Consider the following 11,347-nt stretch of genomic DNA (forward strand, 5'->3'; position numbering starts at 1 on the left):
CCTTTTTTGCATTTGTGTTCTCTAGTTGGTGTGGTGGTGCGGTAGTTTTAAGGATTTTCCATGCCGTGGTTTTCTGATATGTGGTTGGATGGTTTTCTGCGGGTGTGGTAGCGTTGGAAGAAATGGTAGACTTTAGCAAGTAGTGGTTGTGGTTATGCGGTGGTTGATTAGAGTTGCAGGTTGAGGTGGTGAATGGTGTTTGAGGAGGCGGTTGTCAAGGTGGCAGTAGTGATTTGTGTGGTAGTCATAACGGTGGTGACCGGAAGAAATGGTAGAATTTAGTAGGCAGTGTTCGTGTTTGCCAAGGTGAATCAGTGGAAGCGAATCGGGCTGTGTGCTGTTGTTTGTTATGGTCGTAGTGTGCAGTGGTGTGCTGTGATCCGTGGTGGTGGTGCTAAGATTATGCTATTAAATGGTAGTGTGGTTGGATGTGGTAATGGTGGGTGTGTGCGCTGTAGGTGCGATGGTGTTGGCGGCATGGTGGCACTGCTAATGTACAGTGGTTGGATGCGGCGTGATGGTCTGCACTCTCGGTGTGTGGTTGGATGCGATTTTGGTGGGGGTTATGTGCTGTGGGTGCGGTGAGCTGTGTGCTGTCGTGAATTTGATTTTGTGGTTGTTGTAGAGTAGTTTTGGTCGTGTGTTTTGCTGGTGGTAGTAGTGCTGGCTTTGGCGATGAGGTTGAGGTGCCAATTTTGGGCTGCGGTGGTGGTGAGGTTGCGATTGTGTGGTGCAAGCAGCGATTGTGTGGTGTGGTGGTGGTGGTGATTTGTGACCAGGTGCTGGATCAAGACCGGTGGTGGGGGTGTTTGATGCACGTGACCAACTATTTGGACTAATTACTAATTTGTGACCTTAAAATTAGATAATTTGTGATTAAAAAATAATATATAATCAATAAGTTTGAAAATATGTGATCTATAAATAAAATGTGGCCTGTAATTTGAATGATTTGCAACCTATAAAATTTATGATTTGTGTTCACAAAATAATTTGTGATCAATTTATTTGATAGTATGTGATCAATAAATAAATCTGTGACTTATAATTATGAATCTGTGACCATTAAGTACTGGTGTTTAATTTATGTTAAGCATCAATTCATCAATTAAATGGTGTATCATGTCACGGGTACTTAAAAAATCATTTCCGTTGATTGAATTATTAATAGTATCATGTATCTTTTCTCTCTCTATAAATTAGTCTTGGCTTAAGATTTCTCTCTCCACCCCTTTCTTTTCTCTCTCACAACACTCACTCTAGCGACTCATCATAGCGTAGCGACAGTAGCTTGCTTTCGTGCACGGCAGTTCATCACCGCTGCTCACAGTGTGCCCCCTTTTTTAAGTGGTGCAGTGATATATAGTTTTGAATTTCGAAACATTAAATTTGAAAATTGAATTAGCCCATAGTTAATACTTAAGTTGTGAATTTTTCACCCTTTTATTGGTCGGTCTCAACTTAATGTGGATGATCGTGGACTTTTTTTTTTTTTAAACAACGGTGGATAGAGGTGCGGCCTATAAAATTTTGAGATTTTATAAACGACTTTTTTATGTTTTTATTTTTTTATAATTATTACATTTGGTATTTAATTATTTATTTATTTATTTAAATTAAGAGTGCATTTGATTTGTCTTTTTTTTTTTTTGCTATTTTTACTATTCAATTTTCGAAATCAATCAAAATGTATTTAGTATATTATTTACAAAAATAAGTTTTAGAAAATAAGGAAAGTTTTACAACATTAAATTCAAAATAACTTATTGACGTTCTGAATGCTTTCATTGAAAAACATTCAAAACTCTAAATGAGGAAAATAAACTTAAAAAATTCTCATATTAAAATAATTAATAAAATCACACAAAACTTATTCAAATACAAATACAAACATATCTCAATCTGTCCCAAGCTTTGCCAAATGAATAATCCATTTCTCTAGTGTCTTTATTATGGATATATGATTTCGAAGCGATTGTTGGAGATATAATCACAACGATTCTTTTCTTCTTCTTTTTTATAAACTTTAAAATTAATATTTTTTTGATGACATATTAGCATAAAAGTGATATGTTATACTAAATAATCAAATTAATTGAAAAAAAAATGTCATAAAATTATTTCTAAAATTTTTAAACAAAACGTGTTTTCTAATTTTTTTGTTTTGAGAAACAATTTTTAATTTTTTTGTTTTGAGAAACAATTTTTAAGAATGACAAACAAAAACGTTTTCTGCAATTTAAAAATAATCCCTTAAAACAGGAAACAAAAAATAAATTCAAAATTGAAAATAAAAAATAAAAAATAAAAATGCAAACCAAACGCTACCTAAACTTCCATTGAATCTGAGTTCTGGTCTGGTCTGCCACTTTATTTAAATAATTTCCAGCTTTGATTGAATTTGAAAGTATTCATTTTAACAAGAACAAATGTTTCGTTATACTTACTCTTCATGCGATTGTTCGTATTTGCCATTAAATTTCTTTCAAGTAATATTCAATTTCTGGGTAATTATATAATTTTGAACTAGATACCCTGCACTCTCATTTGATGATGAGGTAGCTCCTCCATTAATGATCAGCTTAATAACAAATATGCATATTAACATTATGCGGATGATCTTTAAATTTAAAGAGAGAGAAACTTATACAATTCAACACTCTTTATTTTTTATTTTTTATATTAATTTTTCCAATAGTTATTTATTAATTGTCCCTAATTTTCAATTAATTTATATATTTGTGGATTAGATATATAATATGATAATTGAAGCAAAGGGGCATTAAAATTTACAATTTTATTAAATAACAATCATGATAAGATACAAATAGGCACTAAGAGAGTCAAATTTACTCTCCAATTTAAAAATTTACCATAAAAGGTCCATTAGAGCCTGATTTCAATGTCTCTCATTAAAATAGATATCTTGACGATACTCTTTGCAACCTCAAACCCTGTTTGTTTTTCATTATTTAGCCATTAAAATGAAAAATATGATTATTATTCATCACATAAAGCCATCATATTCGAATTTCTATCTTTTGTGTGAAACTTGTAACAGTTATATTTTCATTCACATTCTTACATTAATGGAAAACAAACAGAGCCTAAATTTATGTTTGGCACTGTCTAATGTTTCTTACACAACTATGAGGCAGTAGATGTCTCCTAACAAGTTCACAAAAATTAATTGCGCATCACGTGTTTTAATTTATGTTTCTCAGCCAACATGGCAAAATGTTTTCCAAGGTTGCTTAGGATGTGATGGAAGGAACTTATAAGCACCTAATGGAAATTAGGGATTCGAGCTTAAGATTAGTTCTTACCCAAAAATAGTGTTAGGGCCAACTATATACAAGATTTTAATGAAACATAATCTAGAGCAATTATATCCATAACACGATGAGCAATGATAGCTAAGGATAATGGTAATACAAAGCGAAAAGATACCTGAATCCCATATTAAAAAAACACGATAAAAAAATAGCAAATTCAATTCTCTGATTCTACTATACTTGAGTAGACCTCATTTAAACCATATGCTTACCATTTATGGGATCACGGCATATACCCAAGTATCATAGACATGACACATCAACTAGGCGGTGAGGCTTTAGCAGATCCACTAGGCTGGACAGTTTGAGAGGTTGGAGCTGCATCATAAGTTCCACGTGCACCATCAGCGGAGTAAACTGGAGGTTGGGAATGACCACCACCATAAGCTGTGTTATGCAGTGGTGGCTGCTGTTGACCATACCCCGGTTGTGTGGGAGGTGCTCCATAAGGTGGGGGACCGTACCCTGGCTGAGATGTTGGATAGCCCGATGATGGTCGCTGGATACTGGAATCTGATTGGGGATAACCCGGTTGAGTGGGTGGAGGCTGAGACTGAGCGTAGCTGGGCTGCACCTGAGGCTGAGAATACCTTCCTTGGGCACTTGGTGACTGCTGTGGCTGCCCATAAGCTGGCTGACTAGGAAGTTTTTGACTTTGAGGAGGGCCATAACCTGTTGGGGTTTGGGCTCCATAAGCACCCTGGGAGGTCGGGGGGACCCCATAACCAGACTGGCCAGATGTAGGTGCATCAATGGTGTCGCCTGTGGTTCCATATGCAGAGGTCTGGCCATCGGATGTTGGGTTTGAAACATTACCATAGGTAGAATTGTAACCTTGTTGCAGCTGATCATAGCCCGGAACGGGATTTGGCTGGGGCTGACCATAGCTAGCTTGAGGTACCGTAGAATTATATCCACCATAGCTATCTTGGGAGTAGCCTTGTCCTTGACTATAAGCAGGTGGCTGCTGACTATAATAATCATAGCCGCCTCCCTGAGCAGCTTGCTGATTTGGTGGAGCAGTTGTTTGGTCCCAGCCGGTAGCATATCCACCTGAGGTGGGTTGAGGAGGATAACCGGGATAATATGGTTGATTTGTGTTATATTGGGGTTGTGACGGACCTGAGTATGCACCGGGTTGAGCATAGCCAAAACCAGGTTGTTGCTGCATTTGTGCACCGGGCTGTGCCCAACTTGTAGGAGGTCGATTTTGATAACCTTGCTGAGCATAACCACCGGTCATTGCTGGATTTCTAAGGCGATTCTGCACAAAATTGTTGACTTAAATTAACCAAGAACTGATCCCACACACGTGGGAAAACAGCATAAAAAATATATGAACGAAATAGACATCCATGTAAAATGTGTAGAAATGTATACAGGAAATTGAGAGTACTTCTCGTGCTATCAACTTGAGCACAACCTACATAGCACATTACTTTAGGCCAAGATTAGACGATTACATACCGTACTGATTGATTGAGTGGTACTACTGATTCACTCCTGCAGAAGCCCCATTGGCTCCCTACACACCCATTTGCATACAAGGCAACATGTGCAAAAGACATACTAGATCTCAACAAATAAATGTAGTCAAACCATTTTTATGTTACCAATGGCAGAATCAGCAAGTACATCTTGGATAGTGTCATAGTGTCATAGACTAAAAAGCCTAACTCAATTTAGCATCATAAACTCGTGTCTTAACAAAGAATGATTTCTCTCGACCTATACAAACATAAATTCCTGGCTTCTAAAATTTCATGCTGTCAACCTTCAATGGACAAGGAAATATCCAACGTCATGCAATAAAACGAAAACAGGAACATAAACCAAATCTACCAGGTGAAAAGGAGAGGACTCTTCAACAATGAAAATATGAAACAAAGAGTGGAAACTAAACAAAAAATTGTCAGTAATCAAAAGTATTGGGAAGACACCGTGTTAAATGATGAAATGTGTAACTACCTAATGACACGGTCTAAAGAAAACACAAAATATATAGATATGAACTAAGACATCTATAGTTTTATCAGCCACTTAAAATTTACAAGTAAATTATACATCAACCTAAAGTTAGATACTACAAAATACTCTGATCTTGATCTTGATCTTGATCTTGATTACAAGTTTTGAAGGCTTATTCTTCTATATTCCATCAATGTGAAGTAACTCCTCCAAAGTCTGGATAATGATTGTGAAATGAGTTTTAGACCATACCACAAAAGTGCTGACGGAACACCAACATTAATGATTCCATGTTTGGTGTCAGCACAGGCCCATTACCTACAAACCCCTACAATAGTTCCCCATAACAATATCAGTAATTCGGTTAGAAAGTAAATCAGCACAATCCATATAAAAATAGGCCGTAATCCTGAAGACGAATCATCGAGCATCCAGCTAAGAACGGCTAAAATACTAAATTTAAAATATATCCTCAACAATATAAGAAGCATTTGTCCAAACTCAATTACCTCGGGGTAGAAGGCTCACGCAACCTGTCTCACACAAAACCAAATGACCAATATCCAATAAAATAATAAAGGCAACATCTCAAAGATCAACCCTTGGCCCTCATGATAAACATTCTTCTCGAGAATAATATGATAGGAACCTATCTGCAGATAATACATGTACGGAACAAGCTAAATATCCAGCAGAACAAATGGATACAGGTTATTATATAGCAGTGCAAGAAATTTGATATTCAAGGTCCGATATTGAAACTAGGAGAGAGGGTTCAAACCAGATATTAAAGAATTCTCCCTTCCAACAGATACGAATGGCAAAAGGCTTGTTTCTTAATTGTAGGACCACTTTGAGAAGGGATCTTAGTCCTCAATAACCACTCTGTTTGTCTCACAGCAATAACAAAATATATCTGCAACCCTTTGGGGGCTATACGGGAAAGACAAGCAGACAACACACAATTTGCATAGCCATTGGCAAATATTACCATATCAACATTCAGGAAGGAAGGATCTATAAAAGATGAAAGATGCAGCAACATGAAATTCAGGGGGAAATTGTCAAGATAAAATAATTCCTAAATTGGAGACAGACTAGTTGAGACAAATAAAACCATAGATGCATTACAAAAAAAACTTGGGCGCCTATAGCAAATACACATTAAAAGCAAAAAAAATCTATAAACATCAAATAGAAATGATAGCAATTCTCATGACAAAAACAGAATCAATATCCATTAAGTAGGATCCTCAACAGATCCCAAGACTATGCTTGTCTCCCTAGAATGAAATCACAGAGTAGCAAAAATATTTTATAGCACTCGACTAGACTAAAGAGGAAAACACATGTGCCTGTCCCTTCTTAGGTTAGATTATGCATCGAAGCAGTCAACGTTTACTAGAACACAAGTGCAGGACATACCTCACTGATGACTTCATTGACCAACTGTTTCGCAAACTCTATCTGTTCACTGCTTCCATCAATTTGCACAGTCCTCTCCAACGACATATCCCCCGGTGGCAAATGTAAAGGTATCACCTGCAATGTTTTAGAAAGAAATTTCTATCATCCGAAATGTTTCTGTAAAAATCAATTAAAATGTCTGTTGTATATGATAAATTACGGATATATATTTCTATGACACCTACTTGGATACGAGCCCCTGAAGTTGCTTGCATATTCTTAATGGTTTCACCTCCTTTACCAATAACAAGCCCCACCTGGCAATTCATATGGATTAAAAGAATACTAATACAAACCACATATGATATGATGAATCAACTTCAACCACAATTCACCTTGTTGTTAGGAACTTTCATTACAAACTGTTCTGCTCCAGGTGGCTGTCCAGTAAGCTGCCGAGAAACGGTGCCAGAACCACCTGCTTCAGCCTGTCTCAATGATAAACAAATAATCAGCACAAAGAACACATTACATTGCACCTGGATGAAAGTTATCTTAACAAATCATACTTTAATTAAGCCCATGTTTGAGCTCCATTTTTTAGGGAAATGCATTTTGTAATAGTGATTTTTTTGAAGACCGTGTGGTTAGAAAAAAAGAAAAGTTTTCATTTTACGTGAAAAATCATTTTATGGGAGAATATGTGGGTTGAAAATGAGTTTTGAAAAAATGAGTTTTTGGGAAAATGGGTACCAAACATAAACTAAAAGAGAACCTTTCTGAACCAAATATTTTTTAAGAAAGGTTGTCTTCTTTGGTCAAATGTATATGTAGAGATTTTAATTGTTCATTTACTCTAATTATTACCTCAGCAAGAACATCCTTAATCAACTGCTCAGCCTTAACTATTTGATCGGGTGTACCCGTGAGTTCGACTCCTCTGGTAGAAGAATTAGGGTCTGTATCCATGTCTCTAGTGACCTGAATCTTTGCCCCCGACTGAAGTTGAAGATACTTAATAGTCTCCCCACCTTTGCCAATTATAACACCAACTCTGCCATTTGGTATCTCAATCTTCTTGGTTGGACCGGGATAACCATATGATGCACCTTGTGGCGGACCCCCAAGGCCCAAACCCATAGGCTTTTGACCTGCACAGCATTTAAAAAAAATAAAATCAAACAGCTAATGGACACGTCAACTTATAGTGTACAGTGCATTCACAAGTCTCTTCAATTGAATTCAAACAAAATTGAAACGGAAGTTACATAACACAATCATACGCATGGGTTTCAGATTGGGCATACAAGAAGTATGATGAACCTATAGCTGGGAAACAGGAACTATTTTAGTTAGTCCTTAAGTTCAATCCACAGTGACAGAGCCACATGTCGACAGGGGAAGAGTAAATTTTGAAATTTTAAATTTTCAAATAAAAATAATAATTAAGAAAGATATTGCATTAGAGCCACAAATAAATCCACAATGTGGCCAGACTAGTTTGTTAGCATGTGGGTACCCATTTTTTTATTTCTATTTTGAGCTTTCCCGTCCAAGTCATGGCCATACTCATTTATTAGTATGTAGGTGCCCAAATTATTTTTTTTTAATTCTATTTTGAGCTTTCTTTTCAAGCTTCTCCTCTTGGCTCGCATTTTCAATCTTTTTCCTTCTAATTTTCATATATTATTCAATTTGTTGTCCTTTTTTGTGAATAGCTTCGCAAAATAAAATTAAAAAAAATGCGAAAAAAAAATAAATAGAATCTCTAATATGAATTTTCACTATCATAGTATCATTTACAAGCCTCTAACTTGAACCAGTGTTATCTAAAACATGTAAACAAAAGAAAGATACTAGTACGAAAAAGAAAACTCCTTGATTATCCCACATTTTTTATTGCAAAATTTCAATCCATCTTCTGCGTCAAAGTACAACATGTCAATATTTAGTTTGTTTGGCTATGTGACTACTGACCACTCATTAAGATTGCACATATTTTGTCCCCAAAAAATTGCTAGTCCCCCGCTCTGTCACTGTCCATCCATACTTACCAAGCTACAAAAGCTCGCACCCCCAACATAAAGGTGGGCACCTTACTAAAGCTATTTAATCCACCACCCATATATGCATTAACAATTGCTTATCCCTCATTTTTTATTGTAAAATTTCCGTCTAACTTTGATGTCAAAGTGCATGACCATATTATAGTTTGTTATGCCATGTAACTACTTACTAAGATTGCACGCTCCCTCCAACACTCCCCCCCCCCCCCCCAAAAAAAATAATAATAATAAATAAATAAATAAATTTGCTGCTTAGTTTTAGCCCATCCAAACAAATTTCAGCATTCTGTCACGGTCCGTCCATACTTGCCAAACTACAAATAACCGAATAAGCACTCACCCCCAATATTAAAGTGGACAACTTACTAAAGATAAGTGGCTGCATACGCGTTAGCAATTGTGAGTAGAGATAATATTTGTTAACATATATAATGAGTTTATATGTACCCAGACTGGCCAAATATTAGCCTGAAAAGGAAGATACAAAGTCGATTTAACAATTAAATTTCCAGTTACACAGATAAGCAAAAAGACAAGTATACGGGCAAGCATGCAAGTTGCAAGTTAAATTAACCAATATTTCCAAAATAGCAAATATAGGAGCGTGCATACTCACGAACACATTGTTTATAAGTATAAATACAGGGTAACTTCCTATGTTCTGATACACGTGCAAGTTTTAAGGGTATGAACAGAATGAAGAGCTAGAAATAACACAACATACACAGAGGAAAAGATAGTAAGCTGAAGAAATCATACCAGAGGGCGGGAACGGAGAAGAGGAGAAGCCTGTGCCCCCATCATTGGAATCATAGCCTCCGCTACCAGATCCATTCTCGACTCTAGCCCTCTTGATGGCATCCGCGTTGTTAATGAGCCTGGCTGCAATCTCCTGTGCCTTCTGCTTGGCCAGCTCAATCTCGTTCATTGGAGGCGGCACGGTGTTGTACGACGGAAGCGGGACGACCACCTCCGGCGTCGACGAGAACCCGGTCGGCCTCCGTGGCACTGGCGGCGGCTGGTTGTCCTCGTACTTGCGCTTGTTAGATTCGCCGCCTCCCGATGCGTACTGCACCTCATCTGCCATTGCTGAAGCTCGGATGGGCAACTTCCGGATAAGGATTGTGAAACCCTAGACAGAGAAGAGTGTGGAGTATTGGGCTGTGGGCAAACGGTTTATATTCAGCTGAAGCTGACCAGCGCGTTAGATATTTTATACTTTTGGAAATTTTAACGAATTTATCGCTTTGATTATTTTATTATTACTAATATTTTTGTTTTTAACACTATCCGCGGTCATTGTGACAATCATCGAACGTGATATACATATGACAAGTAATTATTTGATACATAAATTAATAAAAAAAATTATAACATTAATATATTAAATAACTACCCATCATATATATGTCATGTAGAACAACTGTCGCAGTGAACGATTGCGAATAACATTATTCTTTTTTAGGAAACCTCTTTGACTTAGAATAATGTTACTTATATATGATAAAATTATATCAAAAATAAAGTTGAGAACTTTTTTTTATTTATTTGGTTGAAGAAAATCTAACACAATTATACTTCACTATATCATGCTATGTAAATCATTATGTAGACGTAGTACAACCATTGAACTTAACCTGTTTGTGAGGTTAATTTAAATTATCGATTTTGAACATATACGAGGGATTTGATTTTGAGTATTTTTAATAGTAATTTTTAAAAACCCATACTCAAATACTTTAAGAGTATGTAACCAACTATTCTTAAAGTTTTTGAAAATAATAAAATTGTATATATGCTCTTCGTAAAATTTTCATCGAATGATTACTCATGAGTGATACTTTAATTATAAGTAATTTTTGACCCATAAGTTATTTTTTAACTTAAAAAGTGAAATATTTACTTATAATTAATGTTTAAATTATAAGTAAATTTTACCTATTAGTAATTTTGCACTTTTAAGTACTTTTTACGCAAATATACTTTTAACTTATAAGTAATTTTTTATATTTTATAAGTGAATTTTATCTTATTAAGATCATTTTATCAAAGCAATTTTCATAAAAAAAAGAAAAGGTGATTTTTTTTTTATAAATCAATTTTTTAATTATATAGTATTTTCAAGTTATTATATTATTATTTACAAGTTAGGTTTCAACAAAATATGTGGATAGAGAATAATTATATTATAAAAGAAAAAACTGAAATATTTTACGAGGAACGACCAAACGCACATTTTTGGAAGATTGAGAAATACACCCAAAATTACATCATCGATTTGGGTGATTTTAAAACTACTCAAATCATTGCTAAAAAAAATAACAAACTCAATTTTTTCAACTTATCATAAATGGTGCCACCCAAAATGATCAAAATTGGGTAAAGAAAAACTCACCCGTTATCCGGCTTTTTAAGAGTATTGACTTCAAGTAATTTTTAGTAATGATTTTTTAAATAGTCAAACTAAATCTTGAGTCCTTATTATCTAACAGTTTCGTAAGTTTTTTAAAAGAATAAAATTATATATATGCTCATTAGTGAAATTTTTAAATATAATTAATTGTTTGGAAT

The 11,347-nt window shown here is 35.3% G+C and overlaps 1 protein-coding gene across 1 annotated transcript; it reads right to left on the reverse strand.

Moving 5' to 3' along the window:
• Window positions 1-3,364: 3,364 nt before the first annotated feature.
• On the reverse strand, window positions 3,365-9,965 carry LOC111407468 (far upstream element-binding protein 1-like). The gene is made up of 6 exons (XM_023036961.1): window positions 9,536-9,965; window positions 7,578-7,861; window positions 7,106-7,198; window positions 6,956-7,027; window positions 6,729-6,845; window positions 3,365-4,599 (listed from the first exon to the last, which is right to left on the reverse strand). The coding sequence occupies exons 1-6, from the start codon at window positions 9,861-9,863 to the stop codon at window positions 3,595-3,597; spliced, it is 1,899 nt and encodes a 632-aa protein (XP_022892729.1). The 5' UTR covers window positions 9,864-9,965; the 3' UTR covers window positions 3,365-3,594.
• Between the last annotated feature and the right edge of the window lie 1,382 nt (window positions 9,966-11,347).

Source organism: Olea europaea, chromosome 13, assembly GCF_002742605.1.
Source record: "Olea europaea var. sylvestris chromosome 13, O_europaea_v1, whole genome shotgun sequence".
NCBI classification, from domain to species: domain Eukaryota; kingdom Viridiplantae; phylum Streptophyta; class Magnoliopsida; order Lamiales; family Oleaceae; genus Olea; species Olea europaea.

Excerpts from the sequence above, each read along its gene's own strand:
- LOC111407468 (XM_023036961.1), bottom strand. The coding sequence starts at position 9,863 with ATGGCAGATGAGGTGCAGTACGCATCGGGAGGCGGCGAATCTAACAAG. Across the intron at positions 7,028-7,105 it reads TGAAAGTTCCTAACAACAAG|GTGGGGCTTGTTATTGGTAA; the intron begins GTGAATTGTGGT and ends ATGAATTGCCAG. Across the intron at positions 4,600-6,728 it reads TCAATGAAGTCATCAGTGAG|AATCGCCTTAGAAATCCAGC; the intron begins GTATGTCCTGCA and ends AATTTTGTGCAG.